Source organism: Cyclopterus lumpus, chromosome 12, assembly GCF_009769545.1.
Source record: "Cyclopterus lumpus isolate fCycLum1 chromosome 12, fCycLum1.pri, whole genome shotgun sequence".
NCBI classification, from domain to species: Eukaryota; Metazoa; Chordata; class Actinopteri; order Perciformes; family Cyclopteridae; genus Cyclopterus; species Cyclopterus lumpus.
The window spans coordinates 20,185,024-20,207,597 of NC_046977.1; the positions used below are offsets into that span (position 1 = coordinate 20,185,024).

Below are 22,574 nucleotides of genomic sequence, written 5' to 3' on the forward strand. Positions count from 1 at the left end.
CCCGGTCGAAAGCCTTCTCCAGGTCCACAAAGCATATGTAAACTGGTTGGGCAAACTCCCAGGACCCCTCCAGTAATCTTGCGAGGGTAAAGAGCTGGTCCACTGTTCCACGACCGGGACGGAATCCGCACTGTTCGTCTTGAATCCGAGGTTCGACAAGCGGTCGGAGCCTCCTCTCCAGCACCCTGGCATAAGCTTTTCCCGGGAGGCTGAGCAGTGTGATACCACGATAGTTCGAGCACACTCTCCAGTCCCCCTTCTTGAAGATGGGAACCACCACCCCGGTCTGCCAGTCCATGGGCACTGTTCCCGACCCCCATGCGACACTGAAAAGGCGTGTCAACCTAGACAGCCCAACAATGTCCAGCGCTTTCAACATCTCAGGGCGGATCTCATCCACCCCTGGCGCCTTGCCACCAAGGAGCTTTTTGACTACCTTAGCGACCTCTGCCAGGGATATGGGTGAAACCACCCCAAAGTCTTCCGGCGCTGCCCACTCTCCGGGGGACATGTTGGCCGGGTTTAGGAGTTCCTCAAAGTGCTCTTTCCACCGCCCGACGATGTCCCCAGTCCGGGTCAGCAGTCCCCCCCCCCTGCTGAGAACAGCCTGGGGTAGACCCTGCTTTCCCTTCCTGAGCCGTCGGATGGTTTGCCAGAACTTCCTTGAGGCCAACCGAAAGTCCTTCTCCATGGCCTCCCCGAACTCCTCCCATGCCCGAGTTTTAGCCTCCGCGACCATCGCCGCTGCAGCCCTTCTGGCCCGCCGGTACCCGTCAGCTGCTTCAGGAGACCCCTTGGCCAGCCAGGCCCGAAAGGCCTCCTTCTTCAGTTTGACGGCTTCCCTCACCCCCGGTGTCCACCACCGGGTTCTAGGGTTGCCGCCACGACAGGCACCGATGACCTTCCGGCCACAGCCGCGAGCAGCCGCGTCCACAATAGAGGCTTTGAACAAGGTCCACTCGGATTCCATGTCCCCAGCCTCCCTCGGGATTTGTGAGAAGTTCTTCCGGAGGTGGTAGTTGAAGACCTCCCGGACAGGATCCTCTGCCAGACGTTCCCAGTTCACCCTCACTACACGTTTGGGCTTGCCAGGTCTTTCTAGCCGAGTCCCCCGCCATCACGACCAGGTGGTGATCAGTTGACAGCTCTGCTCCTCTCTTCACCCGAGTGTCCAAGACATACGGCCGCAGATCAGATGATACGATTACAAAGTCGATCATTGATCTCCGGCCTAAGGTGTTCTGGTACCAGGTACACTTATGAGCCACCTTATGTTCGAACATGGTGTTCGTTATGGACAAACTGTGGCTAGCACAGAAGTCCAACAACAAAACACCATTCGGGTTCAGATCGGGCAAGACGTTCCTCCTAATCACGCCCCGCCAGGTTTCTCTGTCATTGCCCACGTGAGCGTTGAAGTCTCCCAGGAGAACTATGGAGTCGGCAGGCGGCGCCCTTTCCAGGACCCCTCCCACCAACTCCAAGAAGGCTGGATACTCCGAAATGCTGTTCGGTGCATAAGCACAAACAACAGTCAGAGCCTTACTCCCCGCAACCCGTAGGCGCAGGGAGGCGACCCTCTCGTTCCCCGGGGAAAACTCCAAAACAGCGGCGCTCAGCCGGGGGCTCATGAGTATCCCCACTCCCGCCCGGCGCCTCTCACCCTGGGCAACTCCAGAAAAGGACAAAGTCCAACCCTTCTCCAGGAGCTTGGTTCCAGAGCCCATGCTGTGCGTGGAGGTGAGCCCAACTATATCTAGCTGGTACCGCTCCACCTCCTGCACCAGCTCCGGCTCTTTACCCGCTAGTGAGTTGACATTCCACGTCCCTAGAGCTAGTCTATGCCGCCGGCGATCGGCCCGCCCAGGTCTCCCGCCTGGCCCGCCGCCCGGTCTACATAGCACCCGACCCCGATAATTCTCCCTGCGGGTGGTGGGTCCACAGGGTGACTGCTGCTCCATGGTGTTTTTTCGGGCTGAGCCCGACCGGACCCCATGGGCAAAAGCCCGGCCACCAGACGCTCGCCGACGAGCTCCCCTCCTGGGTCTGGCTCCGGGAGGGTGCCCCAGTTTCCCTTGTCCGGGCAAGGTAGCTTCAGTCCGTGGGCTGCTTATCATCAGGGTTTATTGAACCACTCTTAGTCTGGGCTCTCCCCCGAGACCTGTTTGCCTTGGGAGACCCTACCAGGGGCTGATGCCCCGGACAATATAGCTCCCAGGATCACTGAGCCACTCAAACTCCTCCACCACGTTAAGGTGGCGATTCATAGGAGGAGTATAGTGGAAATATCACACACAAATCATTGACGATACATTTGGACATTTGCCTAAACTTCTGTACTAAACCAATAGCTAAAAATGTTTTAATTCACTTGATCAAAGTAAAACGTTTTTTTTTTTTTTTTTTGTTCTGTCATCAACCAACTTAAACCAGTAACACATATACTGCTATATATACATCTTAAATAATGTGTTTTCTGTATATTGTACCACTGAAATTATTCAAATAGCCCTTGTGGTTGAGGAGATAATCTGGATTTAGTATGGGTATGCAAACCATTCGCAATTTTTGAGAAGACACGGTTAGGGGTTAAAAGGTTCCTAAATGTGTGTCTCTCTCTCTCTCTCTCTCCAGGTCTAGAGAAGGGCAGTCAGTACAGTTTCCAGGTAGCAGCCATGACAACCAATGGAACCGGTCCAGCCAGTGACTGGTATAATGCTGAGACGCCGGAGAACGACCTGGATGGTAAGAACAGAGAGAGAGAGAGAGAGAGAGAGAGAGAGTAAAGAGTGTGAAAGCAATGATCTGTACAACAGCATGTAAATACTTCCACTGTCCCGACACACACATGAATATTTAACCACCTAAGACGGATAGATGGAGGAAAGATTCACCTCAGGGAAGGAGGGAGGAGGGCACAGGAGGGATAAGATGGTTGGATGGAGAAGGGGGATGTGAAGGAGAAAGGAGAGGAAATTGAAGGAAAGGAAAGGTATTTCACAAGAGCATACAAAGCATGAAAAAGAATAGCGGCAATTAAATAATATTTTTCTGTGCATCATTAAAAAACAAAACTAATAAAACCAGGAAAAACTACTTTGTTTACTATACATAAGCTATACACATTTAATAAATGGTTGATACGTACAGTCATTTTCTTTTCAAACCCACAAAAGAACAATAGAAAACAGACACAGACACTATTTCTTCCCCTCCTTTTCCATTGACAATGATGACCATACCGCCTAGTGCTGTGTAGAATGTTCAACATACAATGAATCCCTGGAAATTGAACTACATGAAGAATGTATTGATTTTCAGGTGGTGTAAGTGTGTATTAATGTATTTGAAATAAGTATAACTTCTCCTTCCAGCACCATGAGTGGAGGCCACTGTACAGCATTAGAGTTTTGCAAACGCAGTTGTCATATCAATATATTCAATCATTTAATTTCATGAAATGATTACAAATGCTAAATAGAGGAGGATGTTTTTACAACGCCCATAATGCGTTAAAATCATACTTAAAATGCATTGTAATTGTCTTATAGCACTGTCATTGTGTTAAGAGCACTCATACATATACATATACATTATTTTTGCTTTAATAACCCATCATGAAGCATTTTATGACTTGTTATAATTGTTTTTTAAATGTATTTATTTTGTATTGCTGCTCACAGACATCTTTTTTATACATATTTATATATAAATAAATATATATATATATATATATATATATATATATATATATATATATATATATATGTGTGTGTGTGTGTGATTATAAGTTACTCTAAGTGGTCATTGTTTGCTTAGTATTTTATTTTCCAAATGTTGTTGTTGTTCTTGCATAGATGTAATGATGCTTTTACTTTACTTAATTACACATGTAAACATTATAATGTATTTTAACGGTGACTATAATACATTATGAATATAGTATAATGTGTTACAACAATGGGAATACAAACAAAAAAATGTGAGTGAGTGAATAGCAATTATGAAGTAAATTGATACTTGACTTTAAAAAACACTTTATAATGTCTTATAATTATTGTTATAAAGCATCATGACTGTTCACGAATGCTTATAAATAAAGAGAAAGCTACATGGATGGCTGTAAAACGAGAGAGAAAACCAGCCAACCGATAATTGGTTAATTCGAAAAGTTGACCCCTGAATCTCAGGAGGGGGATGTCCTGGTCAGCAGGAAGCAGATGAGATGAAAGAAAACAAACACATCCATGCTAACTGTGTTTCCAGGCCGGCACAGAGGGAGGCGGAAATCTCGTTTCAATGGATTATCACTCAATGAAGTGATATGAAGCGTTTCCCCCCGAGGAGAGAGAGCCCGCTAATCTGATCCGATCTGATGCTGAAATAACACAAAGTGTCAGGACCTATTAGGGCTTAATACACAGTTAACAGGGTTAGCATCTGTAAGCCACAGCTGACCCAAGTACCTGCAACTCCTGCGGCTAACCGGGTGAGCTTCAGAGACGGCACGACAGAGACACTGAGGTCTGACGCGTCATTGTGTGTTTCTGCAGAGAGTCAGGTTCCCGACCAGCCCAGCTCCCTGCACGTCAGGCCGCTTCCCAACAGCATCATCATGTCCTGGACTCCGCCCCTCAGTCCAAACATCCTGGTTCGAGGCTACATCATCGGCTACGGAGTGGGGAGCCCCTATGCCGAGACGGTCCGAGTGGACAGCAAACAGAGATACTTCTCCATCGAAAACCTGGGTAAGGATGGGGGGGAGGAAACAGAAACATTGGTGCTTCCGGCTCTAGTACTAAGCTAGGGGGAGCTGCTAGCGCCATGAACAGAAAAAATACTCAGACAACACATTTTTCCATAAAGATGCTATAGAAACATTGAAATATGGACTAGTCAACAGATCTGATGCCTTATATCTTTTGGGGAACAAATAGTGTAAGAACTTGGTTTTCACTCATCTCAGTGCATTGTACCCAACGTATCCTCATACGACTCGTATGCTATATCTTAAAACAAGTGAATCCTCATTTTTCTTACGTTTTCTGACGAATGTCCAGCAACACCAATCGATTTCTGCTCATCATGCTGCGTCTTTATCTACGGGTTTCTACGAATTACAGCAATTTCTTTTTTACTTGTTATAGCTGAGAACGCTGGAATTTGAAACGTGATCTCTGATCCGTGCCTTGCTAAAGGGCAACCTGGCAGTGGTGTCCGACACCAGCCAGACACACCTGCAGAGAGAGAATCTGGAAGTTGTGAGCTGAAGATGAATCCCTGATATACGTTCACATCGCTGTAGAAAGCTTTTTCATGCATACTGTCTTATCAGCACCGAAATTAAACGTGATTCCATGAATTCACGTTTCCAATGTACTTATCAACATCAAATATTTTATATTTCCGCCAGCCGTCAATCCAGCTGCTCCTGCAGACAAAGTGCCAATATTGACTCAGCGCCTATCCGTTCCAGTAATTTATTGTGATGATGAAATCCCCATTTAATTACTATCAATAATTCAAAGAAATGTAATAAGAAAGCAGCTTGAGGAGGAAATCTAATTGTGAAGGGAGAGAAAACATCTTCCCTAGCGAGCACAACAAGCAATCTGCATGCCAAAGAAGACAATAACAAATAGGGGGAATTTTCCTACGCAGATGAAATTTCCCATCTTGGGTCTCATAATGGGGGAGTAATGGAAAAGTGAAATCCAGCCGTACACACGGGAGCGAGCGCACACATGTACACGAGATTTATAATTCATGGTGATCATTAATTCATGCGGCGAGGCGTCTGGGGAGCGCAGCGGGCGCGTTTGTTTAACTAAAGCGAGGGTTTGACGCTACATGGAGACGTACGACATCGGCACATCGAGAGTGACCAGCGGCGGCATTGACGATCGGGTTCATACGGTCGCGGTCATCATGTCTTCAGGTCTTCATGTGACAGGTTAGGACTATTGGACAAAATATCACGTTCCCAAAACCTGGAGGACCAACTGAAATTGTTAAACCATAATCACAATCATTCCCAAGGGTTTAGCTTTACGTTCGTGACCATTTTTTCTAAATTTCCATAATACATTTTGGTGCGACATTTTGTTTCTAGCTAGCGAGTTTCTAACTTGCTAGCGAGCCCTACCACATATACCGGCATCCTCAACAGGAAGGCAGTAGTAGAGTAGTAAAACCCGCCTCTTGCTTGATTTGATTGGCTGCATTGGGCCTGTGTGACATTGAATACAAGTGAATATTTTAAAACCACTCGCCGTAAAAAACACAAGCCGTACCAGAGGCAAACAACGTGTCACGCGTCTTGTGATCGGGAAAGCAAATTGTCTCAAAACATTTTATGAATACGTTTCATTTCGACCATGTATCACGTTTGCAGAAATGCACAATGCCACATGGTTAACGTTGCAGAGCAATGGGCAAAGTGACAACTGTTTGCTGTCCTGGCTCCTCATTGGTGGAACGAGCTCCCCATTGACATCAGGACAGCAGAAAGTCTCTACATCTACCGTCGCAAACTAAAAACACATCTTTTTCGACTATACCTTGAATAGGGAGGGTAGCGCCGTAGTAGCACTTTAGTAGCACTTAAATGTCCCTTACCAATAGCACTTTGTTGTTTAGCACTTTAGTAGCACTTAAATGTCTCTTACTGATAGCACTTTGTAGTTTAACACTTTAGCAGCACTTAAATGTTTCTTACTGATAGCACTTTGTAGTTCAACTTTAGTGAAGAAATTGTACTTGCTTGATTCTTGTTGTTCTTAGTTTGTACTCATGGTTTAATGCACTTATTGTAAGTCTCTTTTGATAAAAGCGTCAGCTAAATGACATGAAATGTAATGTAATGTGATGTAATGTAATGTGATGTAATGTAATGTAATGTAAGGTTTAGGTACCGAAGCCAATTGGTTATGGTTAGAAAAAAGATTGTGGTTTGCGGGTAAAATAATACTGTAACAACGTAACTAGCGTACATAAATAACAACCGCCCTTCTTACATCACGTTATGTACCAAGCCTAGCCAGCCAAAACAAAGACACTTCACATGTATTGTGAAAAGATTTATTAAACGTTTTGAATATTGCTGATTTGAGAAATGAAACCCAGCATTATTATAGTAAAGTAAAAATATAGATTAGATTAGATATACTGTATTCATCCCCAGGGAGAAATTTCTTAAACATATATAACTCTATATAACTTTCTTTAAAATGTTCCCCCCCTCTTCAACATTTAAATAAATAAAGTTGCTGGAGTGTATGGAAGGGGAAAAAATAATAGAAAAAAGATCTCAAAAGTTACATATTCAAATGATTGTTGTATTTGCTGAATGTCATTTGAAATAATTATTTGTTCCCTTCTCTCTCTCTCTCTCTCTCTCTCTCAGAGCCGAGCTCGCACTATGTGATTTCCCTGAAGGCATTCAATAACGCCGGCGAGGGTGTCCCTCTGTATGAGAGCGCTGTTACTCGATCCCTGACAGGTACAATCACACACACTGATAATCACAGTAACCCTGTGTTTACAGCACTCTGGTGCTGTGTTCACACACATTATGAAATCTAAGTATTAGGTTTCATGTCAGTCAGATGACTGTGTCAGTGTCAGTGTATGAAAAAACAATGTACAATGTGCTGTGAGTATGAGGATGTGACCACAGTACTACTATTAGTACTAATAATGGCCCTGTTTACACCCGTGGTCACCTGATCACATCTCACTTCTCATGCAGATAAACATTTGCATCATTTGTGTACGCAAAAACCAAATGCATTGTTGTTTTTTACAAAGTGGAAGCAGCACTTCCTGTGCCTAGCCGACCGTAAATTGAAAGAAGAACAAGAACAAGAAAAACTGGGGCTATTCCTTGGGACTATCGCACAAGTTGTGGACAAAGCCTGGTTATGCAATTTGAAGATCCAGCTGAAATGAGAAAAAAGAAAGAACCAAAGGAGGCTTTGATGACGTATTTCCTGGATCAGGACACATCAGCATTTACACTAGAAACCACCTTCAAGTGGATTGAGTGGTCAGATTGAGTTCTGTAGAGCGTCTTGGCGGTCCTTTACACTTGTTTTTAGAGCTGTCCACTCGAGATCAGGTCGTCCAAAACACATTTTAAAACCAAGTGTAAACAAGGTCATATTATAGTTCATCAATAGAAATATCATTACTAACACTAATCACATTACTATCAGATGCTGGCCCAGTTCTACTGCAGCTATGCAGCGATGTGCCTGCTCATGTTTTTGGTAAACTGGATATTCATCCGTTTGCAGCTAATGCTGTTGTGAGTTGCCTGAAGGAGAGGAGACATCAGCTTCTGTGTTTTAAGGAACATGAACTAGTTTATTTAAGTCTATGTTCTCAAACTGAACTTTTGAGCTAGCTCTTGAAAGAAGTGTGTATGTAAATATCACACACATGCACACACTGAGCTATGAACTTTACTGCTTAACCTTTGTGAGACAGCAGCAGCAGCGTTAGCAACACATTAGTTGTATTAGTAATGATGTCTGTCTTTGGAACATGTAGCTCATGTAGTTGCGGCGCTATCGGTGCTAGCAGCATGAAGCAGCAGCAGTAATAGCCAACGTAGCAGAGGAGGCAGCTGGTTTCCTAAAAGTAGGCTAGATGTCTTGGTTTTGTGAACATGATCTATCCCACCTCAGTGTTTAATGGACATTCATGAGGAAGCTTGTACTTATAGCTGATTCAGGAGAAACATTAAAGAGACAGTCCGGCCCCTCGGTCCGGAGATATTCATCCAGAGTAAAGAATGCGTCCCAGGCGTCTGTGTGCGCGACATGTATGAACTAAGTGTGTGTTTTGTGTGACGGCTCATGATTGGAGGAGAAGCATGTGTCTGCGAGTGAGAGACTCATTAGCTTTTCCTACAGAGTATGAATAATAATAATCCATTTAATTTATATGGTGCTTTTCAAGATACTCAAAGACACTTTACATTATACACCGTAGACACAGCTACTGGGAGCAATGCAGGGTTAAGTGTCTTGCTCAAGGACACATTGACTAGGGTGGGGATTGAACTGCCAACCCCTTGATTGAAAGACGGGCATGTTAACCACTGACTCATAGTCGCCCTGTATGGGCTGCAGAAGTGAGATAAATGAAACACATCCGACTCTCAGCCAAGTTTCATCTTATGAATTAAACAGCCGGCCCTCCTCTGCTCACCCATGCAGCCCGTGGCGGACATAAATCCTTTATTGCGTTCATAAATATGCCACGTTTCTGAGTTTTTGTCTGCCCCTCGTGATGTGATGATAGTCACGGCAGCGGAGGCCGCTGTGTTCTTAACCTTCATTACGCTATGTTATCATAAACTTTTCAACAAAAGATTATTTTTAACTCGCTCGTGTTGTCTTTGATGGAGTTTTCTTGAAATGAGGAAGCAGTAGTGATGAAGAGCGAGATAGGGGAGATGAAGGTCAAGTATGGATCCTAGAAAGAGAGAAACAGCAGTGGGTCCCAGAGAGAGAGAGAGCGATTTGATGGACCTTAATGATAGCTCATGGGAAGAGAAGGGAATGACAGCAGGAACGAGGACATGAGGATAGTGAGCAGAAGACAGAAGGAGAGGCGTGGGATGTAGAGAGAAAGTAAAACACATCTTCTTTAGCTACGCGGAAACAAACACACGTACACATTATGAAGAAAAAGCTTTTTCATTCTTCTGAAACAGCTCGTAACGTTCCATGTTTACACGGAGCGGCTAAGGAACCAGAGTACACATGTCAGCTGGATAAAAGATGTGGCCTCACAAAGGATTCCCCTACAGACATATTCTGAGATATTTGAAAAAAGTTATCTTCTTTGAATAATAATTCTGTCTGATATGGGGCTGCTACCTTGTTCTCTCTTATTTGATGAAGTAATTTAAAAGAAGTGTATTCATTTAATTCCATTCCAAGATTTCCTGGTGAGCTCAGTAAATACAATCTGTACTGGGGCTGGATGGATGATTGGTTCTTCTCAGATAACATCTTCCCCACCCAGTAGAAAAACCTTCTGAAAAACATCTGTAATTGTAGAGATACATACACACTCACAACTTGAGTTCTGTAGAAACACGTAATACATTCGGAAAACTATAGAGATACTTACACATCTGTTATTTTAAAATACGTAGATACACCTGGAATTGTATAGAGGTACATAGAAACATCTGGAATTCTTAAGAGATAAGCAGACACATCTGGAATTCTTTAGGAATATTCATGTAGAGGTGTAGTCTTACATGGAGGTCTGTAGAGATGTAGTCTCACATGGAGGTCTGTAGAGGTGTAGTCTTACATGGAGGTCTGTAGAGAGGTAGTCTCACATGGAGGTCTGTAGAGATGTAGTCTCACATGGAGGCCTGTAGAGAGGTAGTCTCACATGGAGGTCTGTAGAGATGTAGTCTCACGTGGATGCCTGAAGAGATGTAGTCTCACATGGAGGTCTGTAGAGATGTAGTCTCACATGGAGGCCTGTAGAGATATAGTCTCACATGAAGTTCTGTAGAGATGTAGTCTCACATGGAGGTCTGTAGAGATGTAGTCTCACATGGAGGCCTGTAGAGATGTAGTCTCACATGGAGGTCTGTAGAGATGTAGTCTCACGTGGATGCCTGAAGAGATGTAGTCTCACATGGATGCCTGAAGAGATGTAGTCTCACATGGAGGTCTGTAGAGATGTAGTCTTAGATGGATTTATGTAGAGATGTAGTCTCACATGGAGGCCTGAAGAGATGTAGTCTCACATGGAGGTCTGTAGAGATGTAGTCTCACATGGAGGCCTGTAGAGATGTAGTCTTACATGGAGGTCTGTAGAGATGTAGTCTCACAAGGAGGTCTGTAGAGATGTAGTCTCACATGGAGGTCTGTAGAGATGTAGTCTCACATGGAGGCCTGTAGAGATGTAGTCTCACATGGAGGTCTGTAGAGATGTAGTCTCACATGGAGGTCTGTAGAGATGTAGTCTCACATGGAGGTCTGACGAGATGTAGTCTCACATGGAGGTCTGTAGAGATGTAGTCTCACATGGAGGTCTGTAGAGATGTAGTCTCACATGGAGGTCTGACGAGATGTAGTCTCACATGGAGGTCTGTAGAGATGTAGTCTCACATGGAGGTCTGTAGAGATGTAGTCTCACATGGAGGTCTGACGAGATGTAGTCTCACATGGAGGTCTGTAGAGATGTAGTCTCACATGAAGGTCTGAAGAGATGTAGTCTCACATGGAGGTCTGTAGAGATGTAGTCTCACATGGAGTTGCAGTGTGACAGTCAGGAGTTGATCAACTGAGACCCTCAGGGCTGGGACAGACCCTGTTAAGGTCATCAACAGTGACACACACTCACTGTCTGCCTTTTCAAGCTGAATTCTCCTCCACTTTATAGCGGCAGGCTTCAGGAGAGTTTTTTACGAGAGCTTTAAAAAACGTCTCGTTAACGGTGGGTCCTCGTTAATATACGGCCTCATCCCTCGGCCCGCCGCCCACACACTGCAGAGACAGAGCTGATCCTCAACCAACTACCACGCCGCCATTAAATCAAGGTCTGGAGGACCACAGAGAGGGACCAGGAAGGAGATGGGCGGGGGATACAAGCAATACGAAAGGATGGAGGGCAGAGAGGAAGTGTGGGGCATAAGTAATAGAAGGAAGAGAATGAGAGCTAATTGGAGGAAAGACACGGAGGAATGGAATGGAAGGAGGGGTCAGGATTTAGGTAGTAGCAGGTAAAAAGGGAGATATGGTAGGGGGGGAGGGGGCGATTTCTAGAAAAATTTAGAAAGGATAAAGGAAAGCGAGCAGACGGAGGAAGGATGTAGAGAGGAAGGAAATAAGGGATGAAGGAAGGAGAGAGCGGAGGGAGGAGTGCCGTGCTTATCAGTATTCTGTCCTGACCGGAGCTTTATTGTGATGCTGGACGACCAGTTTAACAGCGACATCGCTGCAGCTCCAGACACCTCTTTCATCAATCTCTCTCTCCCTCTCTCTCTCTCTCCCTCCCTATCCCTCTCTCCTGCCCTCTCCCTCTCTCTCTCCCTCCCTATCCCTCTCTCCTGCCCTCTCCCTCTCTCTCTCTCCCTATCCCTCTCTCTCTCCTACCCTCTTCCTCTCTCTCTCTCCCTATCCCTCTCTCTCTCTCTCTATCCCTCTCTCTCTCCCTCCCTCCCTCTCTCTCCCTCCCTCTCTCCCTCCCCCTCCCTCTCTCCCTCCCCCTCTCTCTCTCCCTCCCCCTCTCTCCCTCCCTCTCTCTCCAAACCCGCTCTCCCTCTCTCCCTCCCTCTCTCTCCCTCCCCCTCTCTCTCCCTCTCTCCCTCCCCCTCTCTCTCCCTCTCTCTCCCTCCCCCTCTCTCCCTCCCCCTCTCTCTCTCCCTCCCCCTCCCTCCCTCTCTCCCTCCCCCTCTCTCCCTCCCCCTCCCTCCCTCTCTCTCCCTCTCCCTCCCCCTCCCTCCCTCCCTCTCTCTCCCTCTCTCTCTCTCCCTCTCTCTCCCTCCCGCTCTCCCTCTCTCCCTCCCTCTCTCTCCCTCCCCCTCTCTCTCCCTCTCTCCCTCCCCCTCTCTCCCTCCCCCTCCCTCCCTCCCTCTCTCCATCTCTCTGTCGATGTACATTTCTCTCCATCAGCAGCACATTGGATGTCAGTGTTGATCCTCTCAGTGGTCTCGTTTAGAGCCTCCTTCATCTCCCAGGACCGATGTCGCCTTCACGTGAACTCACTAAGAGTCACGATAAGTTAGACGTTCGAGAGGTATAAATCCAGTAAGAGCATCTTGCGCCACATTGGGCCACACTTCCTCGCCCTCTACCTCCAACGCCCTCGCTCTGACCGCGCCCGTCTTCAAACTCGACCTTCATTTGATCTCATCGACACATCCGTGAAGTTTCATAACGGCATGGCTTATCCAGCAGTAAACGCATCTATTTTCACACAATTTATGTGAGGGACAAAGTGTCATTCCTTTGTCAGGATATGTATGATCTTTGTCTTTGTGAATTGCACAATATTCAGAGAAGTATCAAATAATTAATTCAATTAGTAAAAATAGGAGTGACTCATTACCGTATAAAAAGCAGCGTTCTAGAAGAGCGGCATAAAAAGACTGAGAATAGAGGCGTTTAATGGCGTTTATGGCTTTCCATAATCTCGGTGACTAAAATACAAACATTTGGCAAAGGATTCAAAACCTTCTCTGTTGTCAGATGATCAAACAGGTTGGAAGCCAAAAGTTTAAAACCACCTCTGAATTGTCATTTATGTAATTTATGCTGTTCACAAATGCATTTTCCAATTCAAACATAACAACCAATTCAAACAAATATAAAAATAATTTTACTAATAACTAAAACCTCAAACTAACCCTAACTTCATTAAATGTCAATATTCGAGATACATTCCCAACTTATTTAAATATTATTTGCTCCTGAAAAGCATAAAAATATATTTTTGACATCATTATTTACAGGATATTTTCAACGGATCACCTGACATGGATTGGGTCACATTTGTTGGTGGAGTTTTGAGACTCTATGTTGTGTTAAAGTGCTGTTAGCTTTGAGGAAAGATGACGTTCAACGTATGAGTCCGGCCTACTAAGGCTTGTCTTTAGCTACAGGCACTTTATGAGGTCAACTAGGCCACTGCTGATGGTTACTGGGTGGATCAACCAGAAGCACTCCTGGTCAGTTGGAACCCACATAGTAACCAACAGAGACCATTTGCACCATTGTCAACAGTCTGGATCGTGTCGGAGGATCTGAGGGCTGATGTTGGAGCCTAAAGAGGAAAAGGCTCTCCCACCCACAACCTGACTATTACCAACAACTCAGTGATGGCCCCGCCCCCGACTGCCAGGAACCTCGGTGTGACACTTGACGTCAACTCTCCGTGACATTACTAAAACAACACGCTCCTGTAGATTCATGCTGTACAAGAGGAGAATCCTCTTCTCACTCAGAAGGCAGCACAGGCTCTGGTCCAGGCTCTGGTCCAGGTTCTGGTCCAGGCTCTGATCATCTCACGTCTAGACTACTGTAACTCCCTCCTTCAGGTCTACCTGCTAATGCCATTCGACCTCTACAGCTCATCCAGAATGCAGCTGCTTGACTGGTCTTTAACCTCCTAAATTTACCCACAATCCTCCGCTCCTCCGTGACCTTGGTTACCGGTGGCTGCAGCATCCGCTTCAACACATTGGTACTTACGTACCGTGCTGCGAACAGATCAGATCCAGTCTACATCCAGGACATGGTCTAACCTCAAACCCAGGACATGGTCTAACTTCACACCCAGGACATGGTCTAACCTCACACCCAGGACATGGTCTAACCTCACACCCAGGACATGGTCTAACTTCACCCAGGACATGGTCTAACCTCACACCCAGGACATGGTCTAACCTCACACCCAGGACATGGTCTAACCTCACACCCAGGACATGGTCTAACCTTCACCCAGGACATGGTCTAACCTCACACCCAGGACATGGTCTAACCTCACACCCAGGACATGGTCTAACTTCACACCCAGGACATGGTCTAACCTCACACCCAGGACATGGTCTAACTTCACACCCAGGACATGGTCTAACCTCACACCCAGGACATGGTCTAACCTCACACACAGGACATGGTCTAACCTCACACCCAGGACATGGTCTAACCTCACACCCAGGACAGGGTCTAACCTCACACCCAGGACATGGCCTAACCCTACACCCAGGACATGGTCTAACCTCACACCCAGGACATGGTCTAACCTCACACCCAGGACAGGGTCTAACCTCACACCCAGGACATGGTCTAACCTCACACCCAGGACATGGTCTAACCTCACACCCAGGACATGGTCTAACCTCACACCCAGGACATGGTCTAACCTCACATCCAGGACATGGTCTAACCTTACATCCAGGACATGGTCTAACCTCACACCCAGGACATGGTCTAACCTCACACCCAGGACATGGTCTAACCGTACACCCAGGACATGGTCTAACCTCACACCCAGGACATGGTCTAACCTCACACCCAGGACATGGTCAAACTGTACACCCCACCTCGCTTTCTGCCAATCGGCTTGTAGCTCCTTCACTTCGAGCTAAGCACTCTACGACGTGACGACTGTTTGCTGTGCTGGCTCCTCATTGGTGGAACGAGCTCCCCATTGACATCAGGACAGCAGAAAGTCTCTACAAACTAAAAACACATCTTTTTCGACTATACCTTGAATAGGGAAGGTAGCGCCGTAGTAGCACTTTAGTAGCACTTAAATGTCCCTTACCGATAGCACTTTGTTGTTTAGCACTTTAGTAGCACTTAAATGTCTCTTACTGATAGCACTTTGTAGTTTAACACTTTAGTAGCACTTAAATGTCTCTTACTGATAGCACTTTGTAGTTTAACACTTTAGTAGCACTTAAATGTCTCTTACTGATAGCACTTTGTAGTTCAACTTTAGTGAAGAAATTGTACTTTCTTAATTCTTGTTGTTCTGAGTTTGTACTCATGGTTTAATGCACTTATTAAGTCGCTTTGGATAAAAGCGTCAGCTAAATGACATGTAATGTAATGTGATGTAAAGAAGCGGAGCAATTATCTACAGTTAGAAATGATTTGTTCCAGATACACATTAAACTTTGCTAAGTTCAACTGCAGTGGGTATATATCTGGGGGGTCGGCTGTAGCTCATGGGGTTGAGCGGTTGACTCGTAACCATGAGGTAGTCGGTTCGATCCCCACTCTCCCCATAGTTCATGTTGAAGTGTCCTTGAGCAAGACACTGAACCCCCGGGCGCTCCACTGCAGCCCACTGCTCCTTAATAACTAAGGATTAGTCAAATGCAGAGAATAATTTATACACAGGAACATTTCTTTCTTTCTATATCTTGATCTCATGTCTGTTTCATGTCCTGCTGCCTTCAAGTGCTCCTTTAGTCTCAAGTTCCTGCTTCAGAAGTGTATACACCCTATGAGGTGTTCAGGGTCAGCGTGAAATCGTAATTGATTTAAAAAGGTTATCGCTTTTTAAATTCATGATCGAGTACTCAATAATTTGATTCAAAAAGGTTTCGTAAAAGCTTCCTTAAATCTACGGTATTTCTAAAGGTACCTGAAGGCAGCATTTGTATTCTGAATGGTTGCAGACACAGATCCACACAGACGGGTCTCATTTGTCTAAATATGCCAACAATGTGTGAACTAATGTGATGGCTTGAAAAACATTGTCAATGTAGCTCAAATGTAGATTTTTCTAGCATTCAAATATTTTTAAAAAATCCGAAATGTAAAGTAAGCGATAGTTGATTTCACATGCATCACATCACACATGTGATTCTCATGAATGTTCCAGGGCTCTACTCTCCTCATCGAAGCAATACCAATTCAACTGAGAAACATCTTTGAGGTGTTGTGTTTCAGCTCGTAAACCCTCTGTGGATCTGGCTCCACTTCCTGTTTAAAGTAACGCCCTTCACCTTCTTACCCTTTGTCTTTTTCTCTCCTCTTCCCTCTCCTGTTTTTCACTTCCTCAACCATCCACTCCTCATTTCCTTGTCCCCTCCTCTCAAACCAACATGGCTGCCTGCTGAATGTCATCTTCTTGTATATATTATGTTGTTCTTTTTTTTTTTTTCATCACCTGTGTGTATATGGACATATAACAAACCTATATTCATCTGAATATCTGCTTGTGTCACACTCGTCTGTATATATAAATATTCATTATCACACATTCATTACACGGAATGTTTTCATTAATTATCCCCAAACACCCTGACTACCGTTAACAACCCAGACCCCATAGACCCATCTGAGGATGACCACTTCCACCTCTTTGATAAATACCCCACTCCCATGCCAGACACCAGCACTCCCATGATCCCACCGGTGGGGGTCCAAGCCGTGGCTCTGTCCTCGGACTCGGTCCGCGTCTCCTGGGCCGACAACTCTATGACCAAGAACCAGAAGGCGTCTGAGGTCCGGTACTACTCTGTCAAGTGGAAGACCAGCTACTCCACCAGTGGAAAGTACAAGGTGAACAAGACAGTCAACCCATGATGTTAATGTGCCGCGCTTCTACTTTAGTCGTATTTCCGTCATAGATGTGGACATGACTTTGGGATGAGATAGACTCGACTCATAGATCTGGTGACTTTAGACTGGACTTCACAAAATCCCCTGGGACTGGACAAAAGACTTGAGGAAACCCGTTGAATTGGGACTTGACTTCACTTGGACTTTTGACTTGGAATGACTTGATATCCCCAAACTTCCTGCCTCAACTTGAGACTTGACTTGGTACTTCAAATCAACCTGTCAAATATGTTGGGGATTTCAAACACAGTGGATGAATTGGACGTGACATTGGACCTACCAGTCATATAACTTGGGACTTGACCTTTGCCATTACCTGTCAAATAGAACCAGACTTCTGTCTCGGGACTTCATCAGATGTGAGACTTGCAAAACAAGTCCCTTCTCTGCACCTCTTTTGTCTGCAACAAAATGAATAAGTTGTTGCGTACATGTTCATCATGACTCCCTACCTACGTTTCAAGTTCACCTTATTAATACTCCGTCTGAACAAGAAGTGTTACCACAGCAAATGATTATCATCTGAGGGATAAAATGTCATACCTGCCACCTCCAGCTCTGCCTGCACTCAATTAAATCTAGTGAGCCCTCCCTTGCAGCTGTATAACCACTCAAGTCAAGACTAAATAGCACAGCTTCTGTCAACAATAATCACGCAGTTTGACACCAGAGCTATAGCAATCTGAGCAAAAAAACAACTGGAGCAACATCTTTATTAGTTTTTCTCCATTTCAGAAGCTATAATTGATCAAGACATCTCTTAAAAAATAATTCTCAGCTGACAGAAACAGTTAAGATTGTTTGGCAGTACGATACTAAAACATAAGCTGAGATCATTTGGATGTGTTCACTCCTTCACTGAACTCATCATGTTCTCCTGTTCACCTGCTGACACTTCTTTTCTTCTCTTGTGGATTTGTGGAAAACTTCAAAAACACTTGAAATAGGAAATCTATACAAGGGCAGACAGTCTGCTCACCTTAATAAACTGGGGGAAGGCAGAGAGAGAGAGGAGTCTGTCCTTCTTATTTTTTTTTTATCTCGGCGCCACAAGGACAAACACAAGGACAAACTTCAGACATGACATAAGATGCTCGGAGGACGAAAGCACTTTGAATGCATTTTGGCATTAGTCAAGTCTTTCCTAAAGGCAGCATACCTGTATTGTATTCTCTGTTTCTTGTTGAGACTTGTCAAGGCACATCTGTCTGTTGTGTGTCCAGTCCGCAGACACCACGGCGCTCAGCCACACCGTCACCGGCCTCAAACCAAACACCATGTACGAGTTTGCTGTCATGGTGACCAAAGGCCGCAAGTCCAGCACTTGGAGCATGACGGCGCACGCCACGACGTACGAAGCAGGTGGGTCTCTCAGACATAGCTCGTGTTTCTAGTTGTGTCCCTTTGAGTTGTGTCCCTTTGGATTGTGTTACTGGTATCTGTGCACTACAAACTACATCCTTGGGGTGCATGCCGAGCGTATCTTAACCTCAGCTAACCTAATTCTAACCCTAATCAAAACCCAAGTCTTAACTCTGAAACATCCATTTGCCCTTGGGGTGCTTTTCATTTCACCATATAGTGTTCCCTACAGTTGTGACAGATATTGTCATACACCACTCCAGTCCATTTTTAGGGTGCGCCAGAAGAGATTTTAAGGTTTAAATATTTACCATTAAATTAATGAATTAATAATACCAACGTTTAGCACATAAGGACAAAGGAGCGAGCTGCAGCATCAAATGGCCTTGGCATCAAAATATATATTGGCTAAATATATAGTAATTGGATAGAAGTCTATATAAATGACTCTACTTCTCTCTTGATTTATTACCTCAGTAAACATTGTAAACAGAGTTTATTTTTACGATTTAAGTTTTTCTCTAGTTTTATGTCTTCTTCAATGCAGCATGATGTTCATTTAGTAAATTGTGGTTAATTTAGAGTAAAATAGACCAGAAAGCAGGGTATGCTTCAGGACTGTGATTGACAGGTTGTTGCCGCTACCACAGCTCTACCAGCTGTACCGTTCATAATATGATAGGCTCTGTTCACCGGTTGCAAATAAAACTAAAACAACTGTAATCCAAGATGGTGACAGACAAATCTCAGAACTCAAGGCTTCAAACGGCAGTCCACAAACCAATGGGTGATGTCACTATGACGATGTCCACTTCTTACATACAGTCTATGCAGTCGAGCCATTTGACTAGCATAGGAATAAATCGAACGCTGTGTCCAGCTCTCTTTATAAATGTATTCAACTTACGTTATCCTCCATGAAATGGACCTCGAGTTCAGTTTTTTGTTGTCAAACTTTTGTTTCCAAAGTCAAGAAGAAACCTTTAGAACTGTAGTGTTTGTTTTCAGTTGTGCTAAAATGTTCCTCCGTCACTTCCTCTTCACTGACATGCAAAACACTCAGCTGAACACAGACAGCTCTGTCTTTCTCTGGAGAATTTGTTGAAAGTCATTCTGGAAAAAACAGGGATAAAGTCAGCGAGGGCAGGTTTTGGGAAACAAGGGTTCACCTAAACAATATGGAGGTGAAACCGTCTGCTCTTCTTTCCCCTCCCGAACAGTGATTACTTTTGACACTGGGTTTAACGACGCACAGAAATCTGGTTTTGGTTCAGTGAGGTGTAATGCAGAAACTCGTCCCCCGCACACACAATAACCGTCTGCAACAATGAAACCCAACCGCAGACGGAAATCAAAATGTCAAGGTATCCCTTTCAGGATGTTTACAATCATGTTTGTCGGATTTGTCACCCAATTAAGCGTGAACGGCATTACCAGCGCCGGCTCCCCGGGGCCTGCTGGAATACATTGACATTCAGAGCGAGCAGACGGACTGAGCCCACTCGGTCCCTGCAGTTATCCAACAGCTCTGGACACTCAAACACTGACCACATTTGAACACAGCCGAACACAGAGAGAGCTGCCTTCACTGCAGCTCATAATGCCTCTGCCTTACTGGAATAATCAGGACTCCTAAAGACAGCAGGTGAAGGACATTAGATTATGGATTCATCGAATGCCGATATCAATTCAATAGACACGCCGGTCTCTGAAAATCTCACAACATCAACTGGACCAATTGACATTGCACTCACTGGGAGAGTTGGATTCATCCCAGAGGATGAATCCAAATGATTTTGGTGCTCCTCTGACTTCACTTTTTGTACTGTTGGAAATATGGAAATGTAATATGCAGATTGTTATGCAATTCTCATACCTCCCAGACTTAAACGCCATGCTTGGATTGTGTCCATTCTATTCCCATAATTCTAACTCTACAATAAGTGAGACATTTGTCCTGATGGTGCTGCAAAGAATTTGCTAAGAAAAAGAGAGAGAGAGAGATTTTTAAATGAGTAAATATTAATTCAAAGCACCAGTGTGTAGGATGGAGTGGCATCGAGGAGTGAGGTTGCAGATTGCAACCGACTAAATACTGAATCGTAGCTGTTTAACAATCTGACTTCCTCTTTTCCCCCCAAACAAACAAGTCAATCATAATTCATATTGCTGCAAGTGTACTTTTTCCAGAGCAGCTCTGTGCAGAGTAATTCTCCTGAGGGCCTCCCTCTGTATTTATTGAGAAGTACAGGTTGTCACCGTCACTAACAGCCTCAGCTGGACTTGGGATTTCCCGCAGCGCGTCGTGTCAGATTGAACCGTTTCATTAGCCAGTGCTGGTAATGTGAGCTTTGATATAACTCCATGGTGACAGTTGAGAAGAGGGTTGTTTTTGCGAGGCCGAGTGTTTGACATTTTTAGAGGAGCAGTTCAGGAACCTGACAGAAGTTACCCGCTGCACACGCTTTTTCTCAAGTTGCTGCTATATAAATATTAATAGAAAAATCTATATATAAAGTCACACCACCCCCACAGAACAACTAAACCGCTTAGATTGTTGTCAGGAATGTCAGGTAAAGAACAACTACACACCTTTAGTTTCAGTCGTCAGTGGTGGGGGTACACTCGACAACCATCTCCTGGATCACTGACTACCTCACAGGCAGACCTCAGTATGTCCGACTGGGCCGTGTGCTGTCTGATACGGTGGTCAGTGATGTTGGAGCCCCACAGGGAACTGTTCTGTCTCCCTTCCTGTTCACCCTGTACACCATTGACTTCAAGTACAACTCAGGGTCATACGTTCTCTGGTGGCTCTGCAGTGGTTGGGTACATTAGGGATGGACGGGAGGAGGAGTAAAGGGCAGTAGTGGATGACTTTGTGGCGTAGACCGGTAGAAATCACTTGGTTCTGAATGTGGCCAAGACCAGAGAGATGGTGGTGGACTTCAGGAGGAAGACGACGGCTACACAACCGCTGAGAGTTCTGGGAGAGGATGTGGACATGGTGGAGAGGATGTGGACATGGTGGAGAGGATGTGGACATGGTGGAGGAGGATGTGGACATGGTGGAGAGGATGTGGACATGGTGGAGAGGATGTGGACATGGTGGAGGAGGATGTGGACATGGTGGAGAGGATGTGGACATGGTGGAGAGGATGTGGACATGATGAAGAGAGGATGTGGACATGGTGGAGGAGGATGTGGACATGGTGGAGAGGATGTGGACATGATGGAGAGGATGTGGACATGGTGGAGGATGTGGACATGGTGGAGAGGATGTAGTCATGGTGGAGAGGATGTGGACATGGTGGAGAGGATGTGGACATGGTGGAGGAGGATGTGGACATGGTGGAGAGGATGTGGACATGGTGGAGAGGATGTGGACATGGTGGAGAGGATGTGGTTATGGTGGAGAGGATGTGGACATGATGGAGAGGATGTGGACATGGTGGAGAAGATGTGGACATGGTGGAGGAGGATGTGGACATGATGGAGAGGATGTGGACATGGTGGAGAGGATGTGGACATGATGGAGAGGATGTGGACATGGTGGAGAAGATGTGGACATGGTGGAGGAGGATGTGGACATGATGGAGAGGATGTGGACATGGTGGAGAGGATGTGGACATGGTGGAGAGGATGTGGACATGGTGGAGAGGATGTGGACATGGTGGAGAGGATGTGGTTATGGTGGAGAGGATGTGGACATGATGGAGAGGATGTGGACATGGTGGAGAGGATGTGGACATGGTGGAGAGGATGTGGACATGGTGGAGAGGATGTGGATATGGTGGAGAGGATGTTGACATGGTGGAGAGGATGTGGACATGGTGGAGAGGATGTGAACATGATGGAGAGGATGTGGACATGGTGGAGAAGATGTGGACATGGTGGAGAGGATGTGGACATGGTGGAGAGGATGTGGACATGGTGGAGAGGATGTGGTTATGGTGGAGAGGATGTGGACATGGTGGAGAGGATGTGGACATGGTGGAGGAGGATGTTGACATGGTGGAGGAGGATGTGGACATGGTGGAGGAGGATGTGGACATGATGGAGAGGATGTGGACATGGTGGAGAGGATGTGGA

At 45.4% G+C, this 22,574-nt stretch overlaps 1 protein-coding gene across 1 annotated transcript in view; it reads left to right on the forward strand.

The window, feature by feature from the left end:
* dcc (DCC netrin 1 receptor) overlaps positions 1–22,574 on the forward strand; it is a 316,481-nt gene that overhangs the window by 186,570 nt on the left and 107,337 nt on the right. Inside the window, exons 14-18 of the mRNA XM_034546888.1 lie at positions 2,635–2,745; positions 4,554–4,748; positions 7,406–7,501; positions 16,822–17,060; positions 18,344–18,482. Coding sequence (XP_034402779.1) covers positions 2,635–2,745; positions 4,554–4,748; positions 7,406–7,501; positions 16,822–17,060; positions 18,344–18,482 — 780 coding nt within the window. The remainder of the gene's footprint in view (positions 1–2,634; positions 2,746–4,553; positions 4,749–7,405; positions 7,502–16,821; positions 17,061–18,343; positions 18,483–22,574) is intronic.